Source organism: Sceloporus occidentalis, unplaced genomic scaffold (assembly GCF_023333645.1).
Source record: "Sceloporus occidentalis isolate IW3139 unplaced genomic scaffold, rSceOcc1.0.p SCAF_92, whole genome shotgun sequence".
Classification (NCBI taxonomy): Eukaryota; Metazoa; Chordata; class Lepidosauria; order Squamata; family Phrynosomatidae; genus Sceloporus; species Sceloporus occidentalis.
In genome coordinates this window covers 2498736-2510981 of record NW_028317072.1, presented here as the reverse complement: position 1 = coordinate 2510981, position 12246 = coordinate 2498736, and the positions used below count along the sequence as shown (strand labels likewise).

General features: G+C 41.5%; 1 protein-coding gene across 4 annotated transcripts in view; it reads left to right on the top strand.

The window, feature by feature from the left end:
• The window catches only part of LOC149284478 (serine/threonine-protein kinase 10-like), a 102734-nt gene that overhangs the window by 53460 nt on the left and 37028 nt on the right, over positions 1-12246 (top strand). For 2 of the 4 annotated variants that reach the window (XM_089496704.1, XM_089496706.1), the window contains 3 exons: positions 1974-2123; positions 9274-9346; positions 10867-11061. In XM_089496704.1, the coding sequence (XP_089352830.1) occupies positions 1974-2123; positions 9274-9346; positions 10867-11061 (418 nt within the window). The remainder of the gene's footprint in view (positions 1-1973; positions 2124-9273; positions 9347-10866; positions 11062-12246) is intronic. The other 2 variants (XM_089496705.1, XM_089496707.1) reach the window with 1 other exon arrangement.

Sequence of the window (12246 nt, the reverse complement as noted above, 5' to 3'; positions counted from 1 at the left end):
GATAAATTTTGGGTGAAGGTTTCAAATGATCTCTATTTCAAAAAAATTGTCTTACGTAAGGCTTAATTGACCTGGTGGTTCCATTTCATATGTGCATGTTGTTAGTTTTTAATAAAACCTTTGCTAAAACTTCTTCAATTGCCCTTCTGCTTTCTGAAGTAGGAACCTATTCCTATTCTTTCCATGTTATTTCGGTTGCTGATACCAAAGTGTCTGTTAAAGATGTAATGATCAGAAACATATGGGCTTCATATATTGAGGCATACCTGTAATCTATTTTTTGTGGAGATTTGCTCCTTGGACAAACAAGAAAGGCTTTCTCAATTTCCACAGAAAAGGTCTGTTGCCTAGTAAACTTTCTACAATCAGGACTGGTTCTCTGAAACTCCCACTTTTCCAGGGTCACTTGTTCCATTGTAACGAGAACATCATAACTTGTGTGTGTGGGTCATTTTATTTATTGCTTCATGATTATATACGAGGTGTATGTACTTTAATCTGTGATATTCATAGGTTAATCAATGCACAATGGCATTACTAGGATTGGTGTCACCTGGTGCAGTAATTTATGGTGTGACACACATACCCCCATTGACCATACAGAATCCTTAGAAATGTTTTTTATATTACAGTTACTCGTGAATCATAACTTCCGTATATCACTGAATAGTTGTGACATAAGACAACTAGTAAAATTAAAATTATACCTTTAAATTACAATATGATACACACAATCTAAATGTATTTACATGTACAAAGTTTCATGTAGTTAAAGAAGTTTTTTAAAAAGTTTTTAAAATTAAATTAATTTTTTATAAAAACTGTGCCCTTTCTTCTTCCACTGAGCTTTGCCCTACTTATACCATCTCTTCAGTGTTTTACAGGGGCACAGATGAATGTCATAGCCCATTTCTGCCAAAAGGCAGATGTTTGCTGCCCATACTCCCTGCACCCCCTTCATGATGCCCCTGTCAATGCATTAGAGTTTAATAATATAGACCCCACATCTTTTCTGCTTGCAGATGAACTCTTGCTGCTGGTAAGAGAAGGGAAGTGATCTTCACCATTTCCTTCTTTTCTCTGCAAACCCTGGTGCATGCCCCCTTCTAAAGGCTCAGAGTGGCTTTCTGAAAAGATTGTCTTTTCCTCTTTTCTGCCAGTGAGATTCTTCCACTGAATCAAAAGCCTCACCAGGATGGAAGAAGTGTTTTCCTTTACAGGATGCAAATTTTACATCCTACACAGTTATAATTTAAATTAAAATTTAGCAATGGATTTACATTTCTATAGTGAACTCAACATTCTCGGTTTAAAACCTGTAAGCCAATTGCTCCCAACAAGCTGGGTACTCATTTTGCTGACTTATGAAAGGATGGAAGGCCAACTCAACCTTGCAGCCCTGGCATTGAAGTCACAATGTTGTGGCTGCAGTGCTGGCATTTAATCACTGCACCACTAGGGCTTGTTATTGCACATTAAACTTAACTGTGGGTTTATGAAGCCAAAGCTAACAAGTAGTTTACCTTTCGGGGTAATACACTCTGGCTTACATGTTTTATTCATTTATTTATTTACTTGCTAGAAGTAAACAGACAGTGCAGAATTTTTCTGTGCTGAGTCTTTAAATCTGTATTTTTCACAATACTAGGATTTGAACTTGCACATTTTAAAGTCATTTTTGCTCAGGATATTGGAATAGAGGATATTCGAAATGCCAGCTTCTGAAAATGATGGAACACACAGATACTAAAGATGGTGTTTCTTTTTAAAGCAATGTATGGTCTTTTTTGTCTGTTAATGTAAAAATTATGTCACACTTACAGCAAGCTAGGCATTTGTATGAGATTTTGGTTCTCCTCAAGTATATTTTCAATTCATCAGCTAAACACTCTTCCATCAGGTGTCAGACTGTATAAACTCAAAGCAAAGTGAAACTCAGTTTAGGAGCCTCTACCATGTCCTCTGTTTTGCAGAGTTAGATCGAGGCTTGACTGAACCACAGATCCAAGTGGTCTGCCGCCAGATATTAGAGGCCCTGAACTATCTTCACAGCAAGAAGATTATCCATCGGGACCTCAAGGCAGGCAATGTATTGCTGACCCTTGATGGAGACATCAAGCTTGGTGAGTCGTTTGCTCTGGTGTAAGAAACAGCAAATGGGTAGAATACTTGCTTCCTATGCACAGCAGTCATGGTGACTAAAAATAGTAGGTGTAGCATATTTTTAAAGAATAGTTAGGGTTATTCTGTATCCACATAGATGCCTTTTTTTCTTTTTAGTTCATGACACAATCATGCATGTCTAGTTGTGGTATACTAATACTTTGAAATCCCTCCACCCCTCTCCTCTGAGACGCTTGGAGCCACATTGTTCCTTTACAACATTTTTGCAGTCAGATGAGCTGAGAGATTTTCTAAATGCCATTCAGGAGGTTTCACAGTTGAGGAGGAGAATGAACCATGTTTCAGGAAGATCTTAATAGTACAATCCTATAAATATTTACAGAGAAGTATGTCTCAGTGTTTTCAATGGGACCTACCCAGGCAATTAAGAATAGGAATGCAGTCTTGTTTTAGTTTTTGTATCTTATTGGTCATGACAAATTACTGAAATAACATGAATATCTTGAAACAGGTCAGGGAAAGCTGACTTAGTTTGGTCAGCTACTAGTAAAGAGAAAATTGATAATGATGACAGAATTCTCTCTCCCTCTGTTGGCTTGGCAAGGATGTAGATTAGGTGTTTTTTAAAAAATAGATTGACTTTGACAGTCTGCTCTTAATCCATGTTTGCTCTTAATCCATGTGAAAAAAAATGAAACTCTAGACCAGTGGTCCCCCAAACTGCTCTTTAAGGGATTTTGGATTCCAGCTCCCAGAATCCTAGACTATTGGCCAACATAGATGAGGCTTCTGGGACCTGAAGTCCAAGATTCCTTAAAGGGCACAGTTTGGGGACCACTGCTCTAGACCATATTGACAAACTGAAAACCAACAGATCATCTGGTCCAGATGGTATCCATCTGAGCTTGTTTAAAGAATTCGAATGTAACATTTAAAATATGTTAAATATGTAACATTTCTCTAATATCAGTCTCTGTACCATGATAATTGGAAAGCAACCAGTGTAACATCACATTATAAATAGGAAATACAGAGGGAATCTAAGAAATAAAAGGCCATCTGTTCTGGGTAAATTTGTGGAAAGCATTTTTAAAGATAAAATTATCAAGTATATGGAAAGACCAGTCTTGCAGAAGGTGAGTCAACATGGCCTCTCCTTGGGTAAGTCCCACCTCACTGATCCTATTGAGTTCAAAAAAGCATGCAGATGGGTGATCTGGTCAATGTTGTTTACTTGGATTTTCGGAATTCTTTTTGACTTGGGATGTAAATCCTTTTAGATTTTGTTCTTGCAGGCAAGAAGGAATAATTTTACCATTTTTTTCTCCTTGCTGTGGAAAAAATAGAGCAATCGTCAAAGACTATTTGCCTACTTTTGACAAAGTCCCTTAATAGACACTGCTGTGCAGACGTAGAAATCATCTTATAGATCAGTAACTGGTTAAAAAATACAAAGCAAATAGAATGAACTGACTATTGTCACATGAGACAGAGTAAACATTGGATTCCTCATGAATCTGTACAGGGCGTGATATCTAATATGTAATTTATCAATTAATTGGAGTTAGTAAAAGGAAGCGAGACACCGGGTTTGCCAGTGACCAAATTATTTAAAACAAGATGGAACAATGAAGAATTCCAAAATTCCACCCACAATTGGATGTGTGGGCGTTAAAATAGTAATTCAATGAAAGCTAGTGTAAAGTAATTTACATGAATTAGGGAATCCTAACTTCACATATAGGCTTTTTTAGCTGAGTGAGCTGGTGGGGATGACTGAGCAAGAAAAATGATCTTGGGACAGTGGTAGATAAATCCAGTGAAAACACCAAACCAGTGTGTGGCTGCTGTGAGTAAGGCTAGTTGCCTAATTAGGGAAAGGAGCTATTTAGGTTTTTATGTCATTGGACCTTATATTTTTGATAATGGCTTCAAAGGCTTTTCAAAAAAGGGAAAATTGGAAAGAGGTCTCCTACCTCTTATTACTACAGTCCGGCCAGAGAGAGGAGAAGGAGAGGAGCTGCTTGGCAGCCATTTTGAGACCGTGTGCTTGTTGCTGAAGGGGCGGAGCTTCTGTGAGTCACATCTGTGAGTCACAAGGGGGCGGAGCTAGCAGACTAGCTTTATATACCAACTTCCAGAGCCTTCCAGAGCAGTCCGGCCAGAGAGAGGAGAAGGAGAGGAGCTGCTTGGCAGCCATTTTGAGACCGTGTGCTTGTTGCTGAAGGGGCGGAGCTTCTGTGAGTCACATCTGTGAGTCACAAGGGGGCGGAGCTAGCAGACTAGCTTTATATACCAACTTCCAGAGCCTTCCAGAGCAGTCCGGCCAGAGAGAGGAGAAGGAGAGGAGCTGCTTGGCAGCCATTTTGAGACCGTGTGCTCGAGACCGTGTGCTTGTTGCTGAAGGGGCGGAGCTTCTGTGAGTCACATCTGTGAGTCACAAGGGGGCGGAGCTAGCAGACTAGCTTTATATACCAACTTCCAGAGCCTTCCAGAGCAGTCCGGCCAGAGAAAGGAGAAGGAGAGGAGCGGCTTGGCAGCCATTTTGAGGCCGTGTGCTCGTTGCTGAAGGGGCGGAGCTTCTGTGAGTCACATCTGTGAGTCACAAGGGGGCGGAGCTAGCAGACTAGCTTTATATACCAACTTCCAGAGTTGGTATATAACTCAACAACTCTGCTCAAGTGGCATCAGGTTAGAATCAGATATTGAAACAGAACCTTCCCTTTAAGTGTAAGATAGCAGCCAGTACTTACCTTTAAAGAAGTATTCCCAGTAGATTGACTGTTATATTTATTACTAAAGACTTTGCAGTATGGACAACGAGGGATCTGCCGCAGTCACCTGCAACTCTTGTGGGATGTTCCTCTTCTTGCCTACAGAAGTGGAGAACTTCACATGCACCAAGTGCAAGTTGGTAGCACTCTTGGAGGAGAAAGTGCAGCAGCTGGAGTCCAGAGTAGCTACACTTCAGCATATTAGGGGACAAGAGGATTTCCTGGACTCAATAGAACTAACCATCTTGGATGAGTACCACGCAGAGGAAGATGCTAGGGTGGAAGAGGTCACTTGCCAAACAGAGGAGGCAGACAGCTGGAGGAATGTCACACAGAGAAGTAGGCCAAGAAGGAATTGTTCGGGGAGCTTGCAGCTAGAGAATCGATTCGAAGCTCTTTCCCTTATCAAGGAGGATGAAGAAGAGCAGCCTGGACAGACTTCTGGGACAGAGCAGGGGAGCCTGAGAGTCCCACCCGAGGGAACAGTCGCTGCTAAGCCTCGGAGGAGGCGTGTGGTCGTAGTGGGGAACTCCTTGCTGAGGGGTACAGAAGCAGTGATTTGTAGGCCTGACAAGATGTCTCGAGAGGTGTGTTGTCTTCCAGGGGCAAAGATCCGTGATGTGACAGAGAGGCTGACAAGACTGGTCAAGCCTACTGACCAATACCCCTTCCTTTTGGTCCACGTGGGAACTAATGATACTGCAAGACACAGCATTCAGAACATCAAAAGGGATTACGAGGCGCTTGGTAGGAAGCTGAAAGGAATGGATGTACAGGTTGTCATTTCATCTCTTCTGCCAGTTGAAGGGCATGGTCCAGGAAGGGAGAGGAAAATAGCAGATGTGAACAACTGGCTCCACAGATGGTGCCGCCGAGAAGGATTTGGATTCTTCGATCATGGGCTGCGGTTCCATGAAGAGGGACTTCTTGCAACAGACGGGTTGCATCTCACGCCAGTTGGAAGAAATGTTTTTGCCAACAGTCTCAAGAACTTGATCAGGAGAGCTTTAAACTGAGTTCCGAGGGGAAGGGAGACAATATTAAGGAAGGCGAAAGGGATGGCGAAAATAGTCAAACTGACATAGAGGAAACAAGGCAAACAGTGCAAGGACCCAGCAGTGGGAGGCAAAAAAACTTGCACAGGCAGCAAGTAAAAGGGAACCATGGTCTGCGATGTCTCTACACTAATGCACAGAGCATGGGAAATAAGCAAGATGAACTCGAACTCCTAGTACAACAAAGCAAATATGATATAACAGGCATCACTGAAACCTGGTGGGATGAGTCTCATGATTGGAATGTGGAAATAGAGTGGTATAACCTTATTAAGAGAAATAGGCCAAACAGGAAAGGAGGAGGAATAGCACTATATGTCAGAGATATTTACACCAGTGAAGAGATCCTGGACATCAGTCATGGAAGCCAGGTGGAGAGCATCTGGATAAGAATCAAAGGGGAGGGAAACAACAAAGGTGTTACGGTAGGAGTCTACTACAGACCCCCAAGTCAGACTGAGGAATTGGATTATATCTTTCTAGAACAGATGACCACACAGTCAGAAAAGAGAGATGTAGTAGTGATGGGCGACTTCCACTATCCTGATATTTGCTGGAAGTCAAACTCAGCAAAATCCTCAAGGTCTAGCAAATTCCTCACTTGCCTGGAAGACAATTTCATGGTCCAAAAGGTGGAAGAGGCAACAAGGGGGTCAGCTATTTTAGATCTGATCCTAACCAACAAGGATGACTTGGTTGATGGGGTGCAAGTGGTGGGATCCTTAGGTGGAAGCGACCATGTTCTCCTGGAGTTTGTTATACAATGGAGAGGAGAAGCCAGGCAGAGTCAGACACGCATCCTAGACTTTAGGAGAGCGGATTTCAGTAAACTTAGAGAAGTATTGAGGGCGATTCCATGGTCAGAAATACTAAAAGATAAAGGAGTTCAGGACGGATGGGACTTTCTCAAAAGGGAGATACTGAAGGCACAATTTCAAACAGTTCCAGTGAGAAAGAAAAACGGGAGGTGTCTCAAGAAACCAAGATGGATGACTAAGGAACTTTCAACCGAGCTACGTTTGAAACGGAACATGTATAAGAAATGGAAAAAGGGGGAAATCACGAAAAAGGAATTCAAAGAAATAGCAGGCATGTGTAGGGGTAAAGTCAGAAAAGCTAAAGCGCAGAATGAACTCAGGCTTGCTAGAGAGGTTAGGAACAATAAAAAGGGCTTTTTTGGATATGTCCGCAGCAAGAGGAAGAAGAAGGAAATGGTAGGGCCACTGCGTGGAAAAGATGCCAAAATGCTAACAGGGGACAGAGAAAAGGCAGAATTACTCAACACCTTCTTTGCCTCAGTCTTCTCAGAAAAGGCAAAGGGTGCTCAACCTGAGGATAATGGAGCAGAGGACAGAATAGGGGAATTTCAGCACAGAATAAGTAAAGAGATAGTAGAGGAGCACCTTGTTAATCTAAATGAATTTAAGTCTCCGGGACCAGATGAACTCCATCCAAGGGTATTAAAAGAACTGGCAAAAATAATATCGGAGCCATTGGCAATCATATTTGAAAACTCCTGGAGAACAGGAGAGATCCCAGCAGACTGGAGGAGGGCAAACGTTGTCCCCATCTTCAAAAAGTATTCCTCCAAATACTTGCTCAGCTTCACTCAGTTTGCATATCATCAGAGCTTGCTGTTTTACCCCTGCTGCAAGACTGGCCCAAGTGATTGTGTGCATGTGCACTCTAGAGGTCACTTCAGTTATGTCAATTTATGAACCTTGTGGAATGTAGCAAAGGCAGCTATGATAAAAGTGCAACCACCAACTCATGTTTTTGCTTCCACGTCTTGATGCCTAAGTGCTTTCATCACTTTACAGTATACCATTGTCTGAAGGCCATACTTATTTCATTTTCCCACATAAACCCCAAGAATGGAGGCTGTTACACTCTCCTTAGTCACATTATGACATTTTTACTCCACCACAACTTGTAGGCCTCTAGGAAATATACTTTGGAAGTTTGGATGGTTTTGTGCAGAACATGTATCAAGTTTAATGTGACTGGTCTCTAAAAGGGGCTGGTATATTCTCTAGGAAACCAGAAGTAACTTTTAGAAATGAAAAGAGTGTTTAGATTCATTGTCCTGTACAACCTTTTTATGTGGCTTTTGTTGATCATTGTTCTGATGTTCCTTCTTAAACTATCTTCCTAGTGTCGCCATTCATTAAACTTCAGGTTTCTGTCTTGCTTCAGCATATTGTAGCTGAGATGAAATTATGCCTGTCCCACCCAATAGTATCATGGTACATTTTGAAGTGCAGATGTATACTGTGACTGTCTTCACAATCTTTGCCAAAAATATTTAAATTTACATCCATGAAGGAGATCAGCAGAAACAGAGATGTTAGGTGCAGAAATGTAAGGGTGTTCTAGAAGGAAAGTCAGAATGTTCATTGTTCTACTGCATGGGATTGTATAAATGAATGCATACCATTCTTTTGGAGCCCTGGCAGGAACTGACATATTTTCTGTGTGAGGTGGAGAGAGTATAGTTTATTTGGTCAATGGAGGGGGGAGCTGACATTTTCTGCTTTACGTCACCTTTTCAGTGAGACTTTCTGGAAAGTGGGGAGGAATCCTTTACATGAAATGGAAGTGCAAACAACAGCAGGAAGCAGAGAAACAATAAAACAATTGCTGGTGTAGTGAGTTTTTGCTGAGGGTCGTGCTGCTGGTCATTTCAGGGATGCAATGAAAGGAGATGGAAAGGCTGTAATCAGAGTCCCTTGTTACTGTGGGAGAATAGAAAACAGAAGGACAATCGAAGTTGGACAAAGAAGAACAGAGATCTTGCACTATTTAATCATTAGTCTGTGGCTTTTGAGGACTTCAGGATCCATACTTTGGGTGCAAGGGGCACACACAGTCCACAGGTCAAACTTTACCCACCCTTCATTTAATGGATGGCATGAATTTCACTCCCATTAATTCTGACTCTTCTTATCAACTCTTGAGGGGGCCCAGTTTCTCAGTATCATATAATGATTTGCATTTTGATGCTAAGTATGTGGACTGCACATCATGTTATGTTTGAGAACATTCATCTAGACAAGGGGTAGAGATGCTATGTGACCCTCCATGTGTTGTTGGACTCCCCATCAGCCCCAGACAGGATAGGCAGTAGGTCATGATCCAACAATATCATGAGAGGGGGACACACTTTATACATTTGGATCTTGCTGCTTATTTTGAGGGAGTATCTTTAAATGTTGTTAGGCAGGGGGAGAGGGACAGTCTTTATCTTTTAACTTCTTATGTCAAAGAGCAATACTTTGCAACCCTATTTGAAGATTTAATGTGATTCAAACTTTTTTCAGCTGATTTTGGAGTATCTGCCAAAAACTTGAAGACTTTACAAAAACGAGATTCCTTCATTGGCACACCATATTGGTAAGTGAATGAATTCACAATTAGAAGAGCCACCCAAGATACCCATTTATGTCTCTTAGCTCCAATATAGAAAGATTGCCCAGCACGGTGTTGAGGTGCAAATGAACTACTGCTCCTGTTGTACTTCAGCATTGGTCAAACTGGTTAGGGTTGATGGGAGCAGGAGTCCACCAACACCTAGAGGGCCACATATTCCTCATTCCTGGCCTGCTACTTGGCTGAATTTTAAACTATCCACATAAATAAATGGGCATGTTGTTTCTATAAGAATTTGGCACATACTGGTTGTTTTCCTCTAATGTCAATGTTATGCAGTGATCTGTTTCCATCTTATTTCAGTAGTTTAGGGCATAAAGTATATATGAGGAGTCATAATCCAAGAAAACAGTGCTGCTTTGATGATTATTTTTTATTGTCTTCAAATCTCTAAAGTTTTTGGAGAAGGTAATTTTGTAAGAAAAAGGTGTTGAGGGGAAAGTGTGGATGGAGCAAAAGACTTGGTTGCAGCATTGTTCCCTTGGTCCTATTCATCCACCACCTTTCTGAGGGCAGGGGGAAGGGGTAATGAAATATCTACAAGTCACATAGCTGGAATGAGATGTTGATGAAATCTGGGACATTCTCCTCTTTCTCTCTTCCACCCTTTACTTCTGTGTAGAATGTCCATTTGAAGCAGCTCCAAGTGTATGAAAATAACAATTCGCTCCAAGAATTTAATCTCCAGATCAGCCACTTCTCTATGAGGAAGTGATCAGTGATTATTAATTTGCTGTCTAAAGCAGCATCCAGGCCAGATGTCACTGGCCTGTTGGTTTTCTGTTGCCACAGCCAACTGAGAATGGAAAGATGAATGGATGGGGGACAGTGAGTTGAGGATTGCCTATACCCAAAAACTGAAACATTTTCACCTCCCGTTAATTGCATTTGAAGAAAACACAACGGCAGAATTAAAATAAAAAGAATCACTTATTTATTTAATTTGTTGTGAATTTTTATTTACATTTCCTCCAAGGAACTCAAAGGGATGCATGAACCTCCCCCCGCCCTACCTTTTTATCCTTACTATGAGGTTAGTTTAGGATGAGCCCAATGTCAATTGGTGAGATTTGTAGCCAAGTGGAGATTATTGCCCAGATCTCACCAGACCAGGGCATAGGTACCACTGAACTATCAGGGCCATTGACTGGGTATCCTGATGCCACTTGCATCAACCCTGGACCCTGCCCTGACAGATGGGACAATAGTGGTGCCAAATGACCTGGTGCTACATTATTAGTCCAACAGTTGCTGGATTTGCACCATGCGGGTTCTAGAAATGCTTTACTTTGGCTGGATCATAGGCATGACAGAAGAACAGACATTACTTCATTGAACAATTAGCTGCAAATTTATATTCTTCAAGGTGTATGATCAGCTCTAGATGAATGACCAATTGAATTAAAGGGTTTGGGGGAGGACAGCAAGAATGTATTTGTAGCATGACTCACTCATCTTTACTTTCTTCTTCTTCTTCTTTTAAGGATGGCTCCTGAGGTGGTGATGTGTGAAACCATGAAAGACACCCCTTATGACTACAAGGCTGACATCTGGTCCTTGGGAATAACGCTTATAGAAATGGCTCAAATTGAGCCACCTCATCATGAGCTCAATCCCATGAGGGTCCTGCTGAAAATAGCAAAATCTGACCCTCCCACTCTTAGTTATCCCTCAAAATGGTGAGATGATATGTTGGTGTGCTATATGTGCTTATTTGAGAGTGCAAGAAGTGTTTGGTGTCTCACCTTCTCTCTTAGATTGCACAAAGTGGGCAGTGACAAGTTAGATTTATCCTAAATGATTCAGTGTTGCATTCCATAATAAATTTGAATGAAAGCCTCAGAGAAGACATGAAAGGTTAGAAGACAGGAGTGGAGAACCTGTGAACCTCCAGATGTTGTTGGACTCTGTAACTGCGAGTCTCACTCACCCAACTATTTTTCTCAGATGGCAGCACAATGGGTCTTTTTATTCCACCACTGCCACCAATATGTGATGGCTACCTCCCTAGCTGTCACCAATAACTAATGGGGTGCGCTGTGAGATTTTTCACTCCAATCCCCCTGGTTAGTTTTTTCTTATTTCATCCCACTGCTTTTCTTGAAATTGTGTGGCAAGACCCTCTAACACGGATTTCTCACTTGAATTCTTTCCACACTTTTCTTTTCTCAGAGCCATTCTGTAGGAAGACAGAGCACACACTGTTTTGAGTGTTCTCAGCAATAAAAGTATTGTTAATCTATGGTAGTGTTTGATTTATAGTTTCTTAAAATACCTCAAGCAACCACACATTGAGCCAAAAAAGAGAAAAGTTTATTTACCAGATAATTGGTTACAGTATCTTTCTTATGGTTGGTATTCAGAATTGATATGGTGTCTATTTGCGTAAACAGTTACACAGATTTACAGTATCTGTTACTATATTCTGTAAGTGGTCTCTAGGTTACAGTTTCACATTGGACTTTTGAGGACTCTGAGCTTTAAAACTTGGTTGCTACTTTATGACTTTACCAGCCATACCAATTCAATTTCCACACTTTACCTCTTTTAAGGCCAAACTGGGTACTCAAAACCCTTTCCAGCTGCTCCTTTCAGCAGTGTATCTTAGCTACCTTGGCTGTTAAAACCCCTTAGGATCTAATAAAACTCAGCTCTGTCCCTAGCTGGTCCTTATCCAACTCATACATGCTCCTCTCTTCCTATTTATACTTGCTCCTGGGAGTAGCCCCCACTTTTTTTGGCTAAGCTTCCATTGGCTGTTTTCAGGCTCAGTCTGATTAGATGTTGCCAATGTTCCAGGCTGCCTTTTCTCCACAGACTCCATCTCCCATCAACCCCAGCCAGTATAGCCCATAGTTGATATG